This window comes from Sorex fumeus, unplaced genomic scaffold (genome assembly GCF_029834395.1).
Source record: "Sorex fumeus unplaced genomic scaffold, SorFum_2.1 ptg000265l, whole genome shotgun sequence".
NCBI classification, from domain to species: domain Eukaryota; kingdom Metazoa; phylum Chordata; class Mammalia; order Eulipotyphla; family Soricidae; genus Sorex; species Sorex fumeus.
In genome coordinates this window covers 25,054,064-25,071,071 of record NW_026606322.1, presented here as the reverse complement: position 1 = coordinate 25,071,071, position 17,008 = coordinate 25,054,064, and the positions used below count along the sequence as shown (strand labels likewise).

At 41.1% G+C, this 17,008-nt stretch overlaps 1 protein-coding gene across 2 annotated transcripts; it reads left to right on the top strand.

Moving 5' to 3' along the window:
- The first annotated feature begins 256 nt into the window (after positions 1–256).
- LNP1 (leukemia NUP98 fusion partner 1) lies at positions 257–16,798 on the top strand. Of its 2 annotated transcripts, none has more exons than XM_056109375.1 (3): positions 257–654; positions 7,552–7,782; positions 16,726–16,798. In XM_056109375.1, the coding sequence occupies exons 1-3, from the start codon at positions 496–498 to the stop codon at positions 16,789–16,791; spliced, it is 456 nt and encodes a 151-aa protein (XP_055965350.1). In that variant the 5' UTR covers positions 257–495; the 3' UTR covers positions 16,792–16,798. The 2 variants fall into 2 exon arrangements, with proteins under 2 accessions (XP_055965350.1, XP_055965349.1); XM_056109374.1 differs by lacking the exon at positions 16,726–16,798 and adding an exon at positions 12,332–12,922 and having other exon boundaries at positions 259–654.
- Positions 16,799–17,008: the final 210 nt, after the last annotated feature.

Below are 17,008 nucleotides of genomic sequence, written 5' to 3'. Positions count from 1 at the left end.
ATCTGTCCCTTTGAAGGTGGCCTCATTTCTGAGCTGGCCTGGAGCTGACAGGCAGATTATGAAGGTCATACTCCATCATCATTGACAGCTGGAGATGCCATCACATGCCTCTGGCATCAAAGCACAGGGAAAACCAGGCAGTGGACTGTGCTTTCCACCCTTAGGCTGGGAGGCGCAAGCCCCAGCATTGGAAGGATTAAAGAGCCTCTCAATTTAAAAAGGCAGGGGGAGGGGAGAGAGGGGAGTGTGGGCTGCACAATTTATAAATAGACATTACCGAAGGCTGCCTGATGGGGAAGTGGTTGTTTAGTAAATCTTTCTCCTTTAAGAATCCAGGATCTGAAATCATTTGAAAAGACCCGTTTCGTTTTGTTTTTGTTTTTGTTTTTTGGTGTGTGTGTGTCTGGAGCTGCCAGGTTGCCTCAAGTCTGCCTTATTGATATTTCTCTCTGCCAGATTTAGGGACAGGCCTTGGAGATTTTTAATCACCTTTATATGGAGCCCAAAGACGATGATGACGATGATGTTTCTTTTGCCAAATGGATGAGCAGCTTCTGGGGTCATAACTGGGTAGAAGAGAGTGAGAGGGGACTTCGGGACCACCGTCGCAGATCACAAGACGCCGGTTACAGGAAAACCTCCCTGCCCTGTCCAGTAAGTTACCACCACAGATCCGGGGAAAGCTGAACTAGAAGAGGGGGGCTTCTGTCAGACTTTATTTATTTATTTTTGTTTTGGGGTCCCACCTGGTCCTGCTCCTGGCCTACTCCAGGACCTATGATCAGGGGACCATAGGCAGTACTGAAGATTGAACAGGGGTTGGCCACATGCAAGGCAAATGTCTTAACCCCGTACTATTCGTCTGGTACCCTCAGACAATTTTCCAAGTGTCCTTTGGTCTAAATTTTTCTATGGCTGATAATCAGAATTTGTAAACCAAAAACAACAACAACAAAATACCCACAGAAATTCCCTGATTAGGGAATTCCCTGGATTTCTTGTCCTTCCAGGAACCTGACTATTAGGTATTGAAGTCTTCATTTTCAATAATGATATTTTTTGTTTGTTTGTTTGCTTGCTTTTTAGTTTGTTTTGACTGTCCTCAGAACTTAACTTCTAACTCTATGCTCAGGGACCATTTATAAGGATATGTGATGGTGGAGAAACCTAGGCCAGCTGGGCCTTAGTCTCATACTATATTCTGACCCAACTTCAGCTATTTTAAACTGCTATTAGAGTGGCCAATAAACCTGAAATACTCCTGCTACGTGATACTCTCATTCAAGCCTAAGGAAAAAAAAACTTGATGTTACAGTCTGTGTGGTATCCAAGTGGGTCAATGTGTGAATCCTTTAAAAACCTGAAAAAATCTCCACTCTTTGGGGACCTGTAAGGAACGAGCAATTCCACATATTATTACCTTTGATAGCTCACGGTTCCCATTTGGTTTCCTAATGGGAGAGAGCCCCCAAATTCTCCTGCCTTCAACCTTATTTTCCCATCAGCTAGGTACAACACCCTGAATCCAGTTAGCAAGAGGTGTTGCTGTAAGGGAATGAGTGTGTGTGTGCGTGACCAGGTGTGGATTTAGCAGCGGGCCCTGGCAGTGATTTGCTCTTATCTATTGAGAGGCTAGAAGACTCCACAGAGGCACAGTGGTCTGTGCTTCATAGTCACATACAGCTTTTCCGTATTACAAGCCATGTAGAATTCCAGCCACCAGAGAGCACATCCATAAACCCTTTACTGCTGCCAGTCTTAGATCATTTAAGTTTGAGAGTAATGACATTTTGTTTTAATTTTAACTCTAGAATTTCCAGCAACATAATATCTGAAAGATATTGAAATGGGTAAAGCAACCTCATTAACTGTGGTGAGGAGCAAGTTTGATAAATGACACCTCTTTGAGACTGATTGGAAACAGATCTGTTACTAAATGGAAACTCAGGGACAAAAGGGCAACAACTTTCAGAGGCTCTTAGAACTTCAGATTCTTCAAGTGAGAGATAAAAGGGTTGGGTGAGATAGGATGATTTCCAGGAGCCCTTCTAGCGCTGGTTTTTCATGGTTATGATATAAAAGAAGCACCTGCTTATCGCTCTCATTTCAATTCCTTTTGTTCTACACTGAGTGATGTGTTTATATTATGAGAATCAGGAGTATGATTAATTTCCAATTTCTAAAATGTAAGAATAAAAGAGAAAATATATGATTTGTTATTTACTTAAAAAATCCCTTTGGAGCCATAGAAAACAAAGGAAGAATTATAGTTCCTAAAATAATTATTTTCTTCACTTAGACTTTAAAAATTCTATTTAGAGAACCACTTTTGTGTTGCATTGTTTTTCCAACACTATTGGGGAATAGTACACTTCGTTACATATGACATTTCTAAAGGGTGTTTTCTATAATATTGATAGTCTTTTCTATTTATACTGGCTTTGATCATTTGTCAAAATCAGCCTGTTCTGTCAACAATAAATTACATAACAATTAGACTAACATGGATAAAATGCGTGCTTATTTAGTAAGACAACTGATGGCATAAAAATGACAATCTGGTTCAATAGAGACAGCACAGACCTTGGGAGCCAGGGACAATTTGGGCAGAATCCTGGCAGAGATTCCTGAAGGAAGGCCTATTCTTCATCCTCTAGCCACATAAAGCTGTGTACTAGTAAAGTGAGATATTTCACGTTCCATAACTCTAAGATGTTTTGATAAGATGTCGCACGGGGCAGAGTCTGGCAAACTCCCTGTGGCGCACCAAATATGCCAAATACCAGTAACAATGATGGGTCTCATTCTCCTAAAAAGCCTTGAATATAATCTCAGGGCTAGGATGAAAGAGACGTTACTGGGGCCTGCTCGAGGCAATCGACGATTAACAGGATGATGAATGAATGAATGAAATAACTCTAAGATGCATCAATTATTATTTTATTTTAGAGCTAGGTGAACACCTGTAGCACTGTAGCACTGTCTCCCCTTGTTCATCGATTTGCTCGAGTGGGCCCAGTAATGTCTCCGTTGTGAGACTTGTTGTTACTGTGTTTAGCATATCAAATATGTCATGAGGAGCTTGCCAGGCTTTGCCTAGCAGGTGAGGTACTCTCGGTAGCTTGCCGGACACTGCAGAGAGGGGCGGAGGAATCAGAAACCTGGTGGGCCAGGCGGGCCGCGTACAAGGCAAACGCCCTACCGCTGTGCTATCGCTCCATTTAAAAATGTTTATGCTTTGCCTTGAATTCAATGAGAATAATATAAAAAGAAACGCTTACTCATAGGAAGGTCTTAAGTTTTCTATTCTACCCCCAGGTGTACTCTAAGACTCTTTCTTTTTGCAGTCTGTTAATTTAGCAGCTTCTGGTTGAACAGGACAAGTCCTTGCATTGATCCCTTGGAGAAGGTTCCAAGTGTCTTTGGCCTGGAGCATCTTGAACCTAGAGCTTCTCCTATAACATTCCCATGTTTAGCTAATTATGGGTCTGGGTCACAATAGGGTATTGATGACAGTTTCACATGGATTTCTCTGTAATAGTATGACAAAGCCAGATTTATTCACTTCTCTAACTTAAAAAACATTTTACTAAATAGTTTAAAATATCCTTTAATTTTCCTAATGGATCTCTAGTGGATGCTATTGAGTTTCTTCTAGTATTTCTGGTGAAGGAGCTGCCATTTTACCATTTGAACACTTAATTTTTTCTGAAACTGTTCTCATATGTGAATAGTTGACTAATTTTGAAATCCTTTTACTCTGATGATAGCATTAGACCATACTGAAAAAAATTCCTCACATGAAATTCTTTAGCTTAATTCCTTAAGACTTAATACTATTTATTATTGTTTGGGAAGGTTTTGGGGTCACACCTGGTGGTGCTTAGGTGCAGCACCTGGCTCTGTGCTCAGCAGACTCTGTCCCAGTGGTGCTCAAGGGAGCATATGTGATATGAGGCAAGTGTGCCTTTAATCCTTGTAATCTCTCTTTGACTCTAAGAACTACAAATTATGAGCAGAATTTGGTCAGAGCTAATACATTGTTTTAAATCACATGTACAGGGACTGGAGAGATATTATTATATATTATATTATAATATATATTATATATTATTATTGCTGCTTTTTGGGTCACTGCTGGCAATGCACAGGGGCTACTCTTGGCTCTGCACTCAGGAATTACTCCTGGCGGTGCTCAGGGGACCATATGGGATGCTGGGAATCGAACCTGGGTCGGCTGTGTGCAAGGCAAGTGCCTTACCCACTGTGCTATTGCTCTAGCCCCAGGGTATTTCCTTTGCAGGTGAGTGAGTCAGGTTTGATCCATGGCATCACATGTTGTATCCTGAGCATCACCCGGAATGAAGAGTCAGGAGTAAGACCTGAGAGTCATCTGGTATGGCCCCCAAACAAACAAAATCAGAAAAACCACATACACAGGGAACAGACACTTTGAATAAGGACAAACCATTGATTACTCGACAGAAACTCCTAGGCAGGGGCTGGGGGTAGAGGAGAAAAGAGGAAAGGGAGAGGCTGATGGACTAGAGGTGATGTGAGGGATATATACTTGAAAGGTGTCTTCTGCTCTTCTCTGGGATGACTCCAAGGTTTGTATAAGTCACATTCTGCCCGCAGTTAGATCTTTACTGGCTTTAGGAGGAATTTCATTATGTTTTCAAGGTGGAATTCTAGATCAATGATAAAGATATCCTTGGACACAGTAAACCAAGTGGCATGGAGTTGTTACTGCTATGAAAACCGTGTATGTTGCATGCTTTATAACCTGGTGCCAAGGTGCCTCGCATGGACTCAGTGTGAGAGATGCATTCCAGGTGCCAGAGATCACTTCTCAGTGTGGGGGAAGGCCAGTTCAAGACTGTGGTGGCAATGATCACATACTTTTTAGAAATAAGCTACTTCAGGCATTGGATCATTATGCCCTTGTGAGGGAAATTAGAAAGGCATAGAGAATTTCAAAAGTAGAGCTTGCTAGTGAGTAAAAAATTTGAGCATGGAACTCCTTCACATAATCATCTAGAATGCTCTATTAAGCTTGTTTCTCATAAAGTCATACACGGAAACAAACTAGGTGAAAGGAAATATTTGAGTTTATATTTTATTTATCTTGTAGCCAAAACTCTTACCTAGTAAGAGAGAGCTCAATGAGGCAGGGAGAAAGCTTAATAGGCCCAGGATTTTTCTCTGCCACTGCACTCCTGAGAGTGAGCACTTAGCTGGGAGTGCTACTGAGTAGCCACTGGTGTGGTCCACCCCTCCACCAAAAACAAAGAGCAGGCAACCCCCCAAAATTGTCATTGTTTTTTTTTCCCTTTGGTTTTGCACTCACACCCTGTGCTTTGGACTTCCTCCTCGCTCTGTGCTCAGGAATCACTTCTGACAGGGCTTAGTGGACCATTTGAGGTGCTCGGGATCAAACTTGAGTTGGTCACTCACAAGACAAACACCCTACCGAATTTGCTATCTCTTCATCCTCCTCATTTGATATTTTTATTTCATTCTGTATACATTCACTCATTTAACATGCACTTTGGGGGATCCTCTGAAACTGTTCAGAGGGCTTGCTAGGGGCCACTTCTAACAATATTTTACCAACCAGATTGGACAGTCCAAGCAAGTCCAAGAATGTTGGAGCTGCTTGCACCCCGCAGTGCTAGGAACCACCAGGACCACACCTGGGGCAGTTCTTGGGGGAAGGACTTGTGGTTGTGGGGTTCAGACTCAGGTATGTGCCCCCGACCTTTGTGCTATCTGCTACCCTTGATGTAATATGAATATATCTTCATTTGTATATCTTCATTTGTTTATTACTTATTTTGTATTTTTTTGGGGGGGGGCATGCCCAGAAGTGCTCAGAACTTATTCCTAGCTCTGCACTCAAAGATCACCCTTGGCAGGTATTGAGGTCCATACACGGTTGTTGGAATCTAACCCGGGTTGGCTCTGTGCAAGGCAAACACTTTATCCACTGTACTATTTTTCCAGCCTATATATATATATATATATATAGGGGGTTTGTTAGGGGCCATATATATATTTTGGGGGTCACTCTTGGCGATGCACAGGGGTTACTCCTGGCTCTGTGCTCAGGAACCACCCCTGGCAGTGTTCAGGGGAAAATATGGGCTGCTAGGAATCTAACCTGGGTTGGCCTCATGCAAGGCAAACGCCTTACCTGCTGTGGTATCGCCCTCCCATGTATATTTTAATGAATTCCTGTTATGAATAGGGTGAGGTGAATCCTGGGAGTCTAGCAGAGAACAAAACATGAATGAGTTTATAATCTGATGGAGAAGAGATGTATAGCAAAATCACAAAACTGGGGTTGGAGAGAAAGTACTGTGAGTAAAACACTTACCTTGCTTGTGGCCATCCCTGGTTCTATTCCTGGCATCACATGGGGTGTCCCAAGCACCACCAGGAGTGGTCCTTGAACACAGCTAGATGTGGCCCCTAAACCCCAAACACAATCCTTCCGCCTGAGATATACAATCAGTTAATTATTGATTAAGTTACTAATTATATTTGTAGTAGTATCATAAAGGAGAAGTAGGACCATCTAATAGAAGAGCAACTGAAAGGAACTAGACTCAATCAAGGCAGTAGGCAAAACTTTCTGAGACATGTTTTCCCCACTGAGTCAAGAGTCATTAGTGAAACTGGGGCGATAGTACAGCAGGGAGGGTGTTTGCCTTGCAAACGGCTGGCCCCCGAGGTTTGATTTCAAACATCCCATATGATCCCCCCCGAGCACTGCCAGGAGTAATTCCTGAGTGCATGAGCTGGGAAGAACCCCTGTGCATCCCTGGGTGTGACACAAAAGCAAAACAAACAAACAAAAAAACAGTCATTAGTGAGGTAACGGGTGTGGTGGAATGTGGTTGTGGTTGTAATTTTAACCGTGTGAATGTTGTAAATGCTGACACAAAGTAAGTCAGACAGGGGATTGGGGCTACCAGTAAGGGCTACTGTGTACCTTGATGAAAGAAACAAGGTCCTGGCAGTGGTCCTGGCAGTATGGATGGTTTTGAGAAACACATCGAAGAGGAATCTGTGGACTCAGAGATCGAATGAAGACAGAGATGCTTGAATCACAGGGGGGTCAGAGTAACCTGGTGAACAGTGGTGTCCTCTTCTTGGTAAGGGGACACCTGAACAGACTTGAGAGGGAATGATAATGAATTGGCATTTGGACAAGCCTGGTCAAGTGCCTTTGGGGATACCAAGAACAGAAGTTGAGTGTACAAAAGCTCAGAGGAATGGTCTGGGCTTATAATATTAATCAGGAAAATAGATTATAGGTAGAAATTTTAGTCCAGGAATGACTTTATGAATTTAGGGAGAATTTAAGTCCAGGCATGACTCTGTGGCTTTAAGGAGAATGTAGCCTTTAAGGAGAAAGGTTTTATTAATCAGAAGATAAAAGTTTCAGTTCAAAATGAGATTTGTTTTGTTAATTTAATAGTATTCCATCTTGATGCCAATACAATACAGTCTCTATATTGTAATTTAAAAATTTTGTCTTTCCAGTTTTCTGAGCTTTCCAGAATCCCATCATCTGACAGTCGTTCTAGGAGGCATTCTCATGAAGATCAGGGATTTGGATGCCATACCCATGTGGGGGATTTTAGAAAATGCTCAAAGGATGAGTCATTCAAGGAGCCATTGGATTCAAAAGGAAGATCCCATCCCAAAATTCCAGTATTTTCGGAGTCCTCTGACCGTACAGTGTGTTTTAAGACCAAGCGCTCTGTCTCTCTGGTAGGTAAAAGAATTATACCATATAGGAGCAATTTTAATAAAAGAAAACTAAGGGAGGGATTCATCCTCCCTAAGTTTGGGAAGGGAATATTATCTAACTTCTCCATTTACAGCTTGGTATTGAGATCTTTGAAAGATGACCTTTAGTTTTAGATAGCCCAGACATGCCAAAATTTTTTCATTACAATTTCTTTGAAGATATATGACAAGGAAAGAACTTCTGGAGGACTTTAATTGGGATTTTTGTTACTGATTTTCTCTTGTTCTTTAGACTGCTCTCATCTCTTTAGTAAAAGAGTTGTGATTCCTTATTTCATTATAATGAAGAAGAAACAAATTGCCACTGATACTCTGTCCTTTCATATTTACACCAGGAGAGAATGACCTATGATGCTATACTGTCTTTTATGTATGTGTAGATATGGGTGGGTGTTGGCCATGTCTGGCCCTGAATCCAGGTCCTTATACATGCAAGGCAAATGTTCTACCATGGAGCGACATCCTGGGCCTGTATATGCCTTTTCTTTGTAAAAGCTCTTTCAGGAATCTCTTTGGGTGCGATGCAGCAAGGATCCTGGTTCAAATACTGAGAGGTCTCTTGAGAGTCTGAGTTAAGCTCAGGGGAGACACCAGCATAAAGTGAGGGAAAGAATAGAAAGTCCAGAGATGATGCCAACCAGATACTTGAAGTAATAAACTAGAGATCAACTGATTTTCATGTGACTGTGAGCAAAATACCTTTGTGGGTCTCTGGTCTTTCTGGCAGAGAGAGGAATGTTCTTAAGTCTTACTCAAAGCCCAGGAACAATTCCTTACTATATTCCGCCAATCAAACTGTGCTATGGCCTGAGACTGCTGTAGCCTGGTACGGGCGCTCAGTGCTTCTCTCTCCTGTTGTCAGAGCGTCTGAGCTTCCAGCCTAATAGAGGTAGGTGCTAGGACTGTCCTGCAGTCTGCTACCTAACGGGGAACACTCAGGGCTCTCCCGCAGTCTGCATTCTTGTGTTTAAACTGGAGTAAGACCTGTTCTTTAAGCTATATTAAAAAAAAAAAAACAGTTTCAGGAGCCAGAGAGATAGTACAGTGTTTTTTTTTATTATTAAATTGTTTTTAAATTTACTTAATTTTTTTATTTCATTAAATCACTGTGAGATATAGTTACAAGCTTTCATGTTTGAGTTACAATCACATATAATAAAACACCCATCCCTCCACCAGTGCACACTCTCCACCACCAATCTCCCCAGTATAACCCCCAACCTTTCCCGCCCTTCCCCTGCCTCCATGGCAGACAATATTCCCCATACTTTCTCTCTACTTTGGGGCATTGTGATTTGCAATACAGTTACTGAGAGGTTATCATGTTTGGTCCTTTATCTACTTTCAGCACACATCTCCCATTCTGACCGATTCCTCCAACCATCATTTTCTTAGTGATCCCTTCTCTATTCCAACTGCCTTCTCCTGGCAATCTTCCTGGCCCTTGTATCTTGTATCCTTGGGTGTCAGTCTCATGTTATGTTATTTTTTTTTTATGGTGTGACTATCATTATTTACTCAATCATTTCTCTGACAAATTATTCTTTGTGTTCCAGTTATTGGACACTACAGACAATGCTACAATAAACAAATATGCTCTCATTAATTGTTATACAGGTTGGAGCGATAGCAGAGTGGGTAGGGCGTTTGCCTTGCACGCAGCCGACATGGCCCACCCGAGTTCGATTCCTCTGCCCCTCTCGGAGAGCCCGGCAAGCTACCGAGAGTATCTCGCCCGCACGGCAGGGCCTGGCAAGCTCCCTGTGAAGTATTCGATATGCCAGACACAGTAACAACAAAGTCTCCAATGGAGACATTACTGGGCCTGCTCGAGCAAATCGATGAACAATGGGAGGACAGTGACAGTGACAATTGTTATATATTTGTTTTTATACAATAAATTATTGGAAATATAGTTATGGTTATCAAATTAAATTTTAGAGGATTTTTCCAGTTGCTTTCTTTTCTTTCTTTTTTAAATTTTATTGAATCACCATGAGATAGTTACAGATTTTCATGTTTGGGTTACAATCACACAATGATCAAACACCCATCCCTCCGCCAGTGTAGATTTCCCACCACCAGTATTCCCAGTATAATCCCCCTTTCCCACCCTCCCCCTGCCTCCATGGCAGACATTATTCCCCATAATCTCTCTCTACTTTGGGGAATTATGGTTTGCAATACAGACACCGAGAGGTCATCATATTTGGTCCTTTATCTGTTTTCTGCACACATCTCCCATCACAATCGATCAGCCATTATTTTCTTAGTGATCCCTTCTCTATTCCATCTGCCTTCTCCCCTTTGCTTATGAGGCAGGCTTCCAGCTATGGAGCAATCTACCTGTCCCGTGTATCTACTATCTTTAGGTGTGAGTCTCACGTTATGTTGTTTTATACTCCACAGATGAGTACAGTCCTTCTATTCTGTCCCTCTCTTTCTGAATCATTTCACTTAGCATGATACTCTCTGTGTCTATCCATTTATAAGCAAAGTTCATGACTTCATCTTTCTGACAGCTGCATAGTATTCCACTGTGTAGATGTACCAAAGTTTCTTTAACCAGTCATCTGTTCTAGGGCACTTGGGTTGTTTCCAGATTTTGGCTATTGTGAACAGTGCTGCAATGAACATATAGGTAAAGATGTCATTTATACTGTGCTTTTTTGCATCCTTGGGATATATTCTGAGAAGTGGTATTGCAGGGTCATATGGAAGCTCAATTTCTAGTTTTTGAAGGACTGTCCATATTGTTTTCCAGAAAGGCTGGACTAGTGGACATTCCCACCAATAGTGAAATAGTGTCCCTTTTTCCCCACATCATGTTATGTTATTTTATACTCCACAAGTGAGTGCAGTCCTTCTATGTCTGTCCCTCTCTTTCTGACTCATTTCACTTAGCATGATACTCTCCATGTCTAACCACTTATAAGCAAATTTCATGACTTAATTTCTCCTAACAGCTGCATAATATTTCATTATGTAGATGGATAATACAGTGGTTAAGGCACTTGCCTTGCATGGTTCCCTGCCTGGGTTGATCCTCAGAACTGTGTGGTTCCCCCTAGTCATTTGGTGTAGCTGTAGAGGCCCCCAAGCACTGAAAGTTATGGGCTTGAGGGGTCCCCACAGTGTTGGGTGACCTGGAGTCATTCTCAACTCCCCAGGCCCAAGCAGCACTGCACCCTTAGCACAACCTCTTCTGAGCACCATTCAGGAGCTCCTCCCTACCAGAGAAAAATATTTTCAGATTTGCAACAATACTGTGCAAAAAGTACAAATAATGATTTCATTATCTAGATTCCCTCCAAATTTTTCATGTGTTATCATGTTTTCCAATACTCTTTCTCTCTTTCCTACTCCCAAACAAGGGTACGAGATATTCTCTCCCATAAACTCAGTAAGGTAAAGGTAAAGGCCCTCCCGTTGATCATCGATTTGTTCGAGCGGGTCCAGTAACGTCTCCATTGGAGACTTTGTTGTTACTGTGTTTGGCATATTGAATACATCATGGGGAGCTTGCCAGGCTCTGCCATGCGGGTGAGATACTCTCGGTAGCTTGCCGGGCTCTCCGAGAGGGGCGGAAGAATCGAACTCGGCTCGGCCATGTTGGCTGCGTGCAAGGCAAACGCCCTACCGCTGTGCTATCGCTCCAGCCCCTATAAGTAATGATTATTAAACTCAGGAAACCAGCACCAACGCAATATTTATCTAATCTGTTGACTTTATGTATACATTTTTCTTATTGTCCCAATAATGTTCTTTAGAGAGAGATTCCAGTTTGTTGGAAACAGTACTCGTGTTCTTCTCATCTGTTTTCTTCTTCAGCACTCTGTCTTTTCTATCTTTCATGACATTGATCTTCCAGGAGGACTGGCAGGTTATGGTTTGTTTTGTTTTGTCTGGTTCACATCACACCACTTGAGCCATCTCTCTGAATCGAACCCAAGTTTCCTATGTTCAAGGTAAATGCCCTACTTACTGTACAATCTCAAACTTCCTGGTTACTTTGTATGAGAATGGGGGCATTTGGGCCATAACCAGAGGTGTTCAAGGTTCAAGGTCCCCCTGGCAGAGCTTGCGGAACCATAGGGAGAGAGTACAGGCTAAGCTCCTTAACCTTCTTTTTCTGATATTCCCTCCTGATTAGATACAGGTTATGATTCTTTTTCAGGAATAAAACAGAAGTAAAATGATTTATTTTAAAACTCTTCAAGTCATTACTTAAAATTTTACTGATTCAGGAGATTTACTAAATCCTTTCTGGATCCAGGTATGGCATAAATATATTTTGAGGGGATTTTGAGGGGAGGGGATATGGCTAGTGGTAGAACCTTGTATGTGTGAGGCTCTGGTTTTGACACCTGGTCTGTATTTCTATAACCTATACCTATCTAGTTAAATATATTTTGGAAAAAGAAATTAATCCAAGCAGTTCTTTGTAGATTCCTATGGTCTTACACCTTTTTGTAGATCACACTCTATTACATAAACCCTTCTCTTCCAGGGCCATGAAAGCAGAAAGGAAAGAAAAGAAAGAGAAGGGCTCTTGGTGGAGACAAGGGCCCGCAAGAAAGTGGAGGAAAGGAGTTCTAGGAAGGAAGAAGCCCGAGAGGCCTCCAGACCCCGCTTGTTTGAAAGAGGGCCTAAGTAGTACTGGGTTTCCAACTCACAACTACAGGCGCTGCTGTGATTTTTGAGTCCGGGTACACGGTGCACCCGGCCAGTGGGGGGCAGCGGTGGTCAAGGAGTGTATGCAGATGCTGCAAGTCTGAACTGGATGGTTGCTTCGGCTGCTTCCCAAAATAGTGTCTAACATCCTCCAACGGCTTCTAGCATATTAGCTGAGAGCATGATCTGCTTTGTTGCCCTTTTATGGGAAGAATAAGAATCAAGGTTATTTTAATAAAATAAAATCATTCTGGAAACTGTGAAGAGAGATATTTAAAGAGCCACCCACACATCTTCACCCACCCTTCCACGTCAACCCCACAAATAATCTTAAATAAAAATCATTGCTGTGACTCTAACCTTGCTCTTCAATTAGAAATAATTGTGAAGGTATGTCTAATGGCCACCATTTAATGAGAACTGATCATTAAAATGTCAACTATGATGCTGAGTGCTTTAATGCTTTACCTAAAATAATCCTTACCCACTCCAAGGTGGGCCTGTTTTTTTTTTTTTTTTTTTTTTTTTTTAGTTAGTTTCTAAGTGAGTGAAGCAAAGTTTGGGAAAGTACAGTAACTCACTGGCATGAATCCACTCTGACTCATGCTCCTATCCTGACTCATGGCCTTTGTTTCCCTTTCAAATCTGGTCTTGACATAGTATGTGTGTGCAGCACTTGTGAATGAGACAATGTGAGTGCGAGAAGCAGGAATAGGGGTAGCGTATGATTTTCATTCTACAGCCACCCAGGTTTCTCTGGGGTCAGATTTCTGCACTCAGTTTTAGTTTTATGAGGCCATATTATTTATTATTGGCCATTATTAAATTACTCCAGCTTTCTGAGATGTATTTGACAAAAATTTATGTATTTAAATTGTTTAACGTTGGGGCCAGAGAGATAGTAGAATAGGTAGGGTGTTTGCTGTACACATGGCTAACCCCTGTTCCATCCCCAGCATTCCATATGGTTCCCTGAGTACTGCCACGAGTAATTCCAGAGTGCAGAGGCAGCTGCACTTAGCATCATCAGGTATTGCCCCCCAAAAAACACACAAAAAAGAAAAAGATAAAGGGGGCCCTGGAGAGACAATACAGCAGGTAGGGTACTTGCCTTGTATACAGTCAACCAGTTTGATCCAGGGCACCCCATATGGTCTCCTGAGCACTGTCAGGAGTAATTCCTCAGTGCAGAACTAGAACTTATACCTGAGTATTGCCAGGTGTGGGCCCCAAATAAAAACAAAAAGATGTAAATTGTTTAGCATCATGATTTGACATCCATATTTTAGTTGTCTTTGTGTTTCTGGAACCCAAGAGTGGTGCCTATCACATAGTAGTTAACCAATATTTATAGTTGGAGGGCGTGTCTCTAAATTATAAGGTCTTAACACAAATTAATTCCACTTATTTTAGGGGAGACATTCATATACTACTCTCTTGAAATAAAAAAATTTCAGTTGATATTTTCCCCTAAAATGGGAAAATTATTACCTGTATCATAAAAGTCTAAAGCACTTTCAAAGAAAACAAGCATGTAAACTAAAAAGTGACAATTCTGAAACCCAGTATTAAAATTAAAACCCGTGCGTGCAGTTCGTTACTGCCACTTTGGTTACTCTTCTCTAGGGGGCAGAATTGAGTCAAGGTTCGGACAAATAAGCCAGACAGTGAAGTATTATTTGGCCAATGACAAAATCACTACCACTATTTTCAAACAAAGGAAAGGATAATTTGTATCAAATTTCTCAAGGTTGGATTAGAAAATTTAATTGTTGGTAAATTTATATGACTGACTACTATATTTGCTTGAAGGAACACAACAAATCGGTGATCACCATTATGAAAAAAAAAAGGAGAAAGGGTTTTAAATTTCAAAGTGGCACATGGAGAATCTATATGATCTAATTTCCACTGCTTCTGAAAATTTTTAGCTTAAGTTACCCGTGGCATATTTGATATGCCAAAAACAGTAACAACAAGTCTCACAATGGAGACGTTACTGGTGCCCACTCAAGCAAATCGATGAACAATGGGAGGACAGTGCTACGGTGCAGTGCTACTCTTCCAACCTTGAATTTATAATTCTGTTTTGGTCGAGTTTTTATTATCAGAGTAAATTATCATGGTAAGTGGCTGAACACAATTCTGTTTTTTTCATACTTTTGGAAAACTCAGGACCAAATGGCAATAAATGGGGAGGAAGTTGCTAAGAGTGAAAAATAAAGCTACCAAATGATTCAGTTCTAGATGTTTATCAAAAGAAAAATAAAATGCCAACTCAAAAATATATCTGCATCCTAATGTTCATTGTAGTGTTATTTACAATGGCCAAGGCATGAAGCCACCATCAAGTGTTCATCAGTAGACGGCTGGATAAAGGCAGTGTGGCATATTCACACAATGCAGTATCATCCAGATCTAAGAAAGAATGAATTCTTGCCATTTGCAAGCTCCCCCAAGCAAAATAAGTTCAGATCAAGACAAATGTATCACCTCACTTATATATGGATTTTAAAATACAAACCCCAACACTTAGAGATTAGGGAACAGTTTGGTGGTTTTCAGAAGCTGAGATGGATGGAAGATGAGTTGGGTGAAGGGGATTTTGTTTGTTTGTTTGTTTGTGGGTCATACTTGGCAATGTTCAGGAATTACTTTTGGCTCTGCACTCAGGAATTACTCATGGTAGTACTCAGGGCACCATGTGGGATGCTATGGATTGAAACTACCTGTTGAACTATCGCTCCAGCCCTGGGTGAAGGAAGATTTACAGGACATAAAGTTCTGGGCCCAGGGATGTGACTCAGTGGTAGAGTTCCTATCTTGCATGCATGAGGCCATAAATTCAACCTCCTTATTACCTGTACTGCCTCACATTACAAGTGTGGTTCCCAGAAGTGCTGTTGTGATTCATTGCATCCCAACATGGGATGCCTTCTGAGAAGTCCCACATCCCAGTGTGTGTGAGCACTGCAACCAAGAGTACGACCCCTAGACATCACCATAGCAACAAAGAGAAGAGAAGGAAAAATGAACAAATTTCTCTGTAAAATAAATCCTGGGGTGTAATGTACAGTGTGGTGACTATAATTAATAATAATACTGTGTTATATCTCTGGATGTTTAAAGAGAATAGATTCCAAATGTTTTCACAAAAGCTGATTTCTAACTATGTAGAGTGATGGATGCTAACTAGAATTACTATGGTGATAGTTTTACAATATTTATAAATGTTTAATACAGATATAGAAATATATTTAAATGTAAAAATACTTAGCTTAAAGTTCCATGCATTCAATTTCATATTAAATATTTATATTCTGATATACAGAAATAGCCATTTTATTTATGAAATGAATGTAATTTTATTTGCCAATTACTGCTCAACAAACAGAACACAGTGAGCTGCCGAATCTCAATTTCACCCAGTTTTTTTGCCCCAGATTTTATGTGTATGTATGCCCAGCATCTCAGATTTAGGCTCCAGAGCCTAGCCACACCTTACAGGAATAGACTGCCTTGATTCATCATCTCTGAGTGTCTCCCTTGCTCACAATTGCCAGGATTCATTTTCTCATTCAACAAAGATTTTTCTGAGTTCTGTTTTGAGCCACACCCAGCAGTGCTCAGCAGGACTTTGTGACCCATATACGGTATCAGGGATTGAACCCAGGTTGGCCACATGCAAGGCAAGTACCTCAACCCCTATACCAAGTCTTTGGTCCTCATTAAAAAAATTGTTTGATTGCCTGCAATATGCTGGTGATAGAATAGTGAACAAATTTGACAAAACCCACTTTTCTAGGTGTTCACATACCACTGAAGAAGGTAGACCATAAACATTGTTTAACTCCCTATTATTTCTTTAGAAAGAGCGTGTTTCAAAATAAAGATGTGAAACGGTTTAGTTTGAAGATTTTGGTAGATTCCTCACTATTTACAAAATAAGTTTAAATATTTGGCATGGTATCAAACATGGTTTTGGGCTGATTTTTAGTTTGTTGGGTTTTGGGGGCAGGGGCTTGGGGAGCATATAGTGCTAGGATCAAACCCAAGGTTTCCCCATGCAAAGCATGCCGCTTCAGCCCTTTGAGCCCTCTCCCCGTTTTCTTAGCCAGTTTTTCAACTTTAATAAAGAAGACATTGTTTCAAACTCTTTTTACCCATTGCCACTATATTCCTCCTCAGTGTTGTGTGAACTATGTAACTACCCATCTTTCTTTTTGGCAGGTTTTCATTGCTGTTGTTGATATTACCTTCAAGTGTTTTGATGGAAGGCCAGATGCAAACAAATAAAATCTTCATAATGACTATTGTGTTTGTTTGGATTTTCCACTTGGGATAGGCACTGGTTAGCCATTTATTAAGGAGTAGTGATAATGTTGTATGGGTCATGGGTCATTTTATCATGATTAAGGAGCCAATGATGTATTTTCCCTACAATCTCTCTTCTTATCTTTGACAGTTACCATGTATGATCAGTTAATGCTTTTTTTAAAGGTACCAGATTCTT

What these genes read in the sequence shown, in the direction of transcription:
- LNP1 (XM_056109374.1), top strand. Translation starts at nt 496, where the DNA reads ATGGAGCCCAAAGACGATGATGACGATGATGTTTCTTTTGCCAAATGG. An exon ending in AAACCTCCCTGCCCTGTCCA is followed by an intron (nt 655 to 7,551) that starts GTAAGTTACCAC and finishes TTGTCTTTCCAG; the next exon opens with TTTTCTGAGCTTTCCAGAAT. An exon ending in CCAAGCGCTCTGTCTCTCTG is followed by an intron (nt 7,783 to 12,331) that starts GTAGGTAAAAGA and finishes CTTCTCTTCCAG; the next exon opens with GGCCATGAAAGCAGAAAGGA.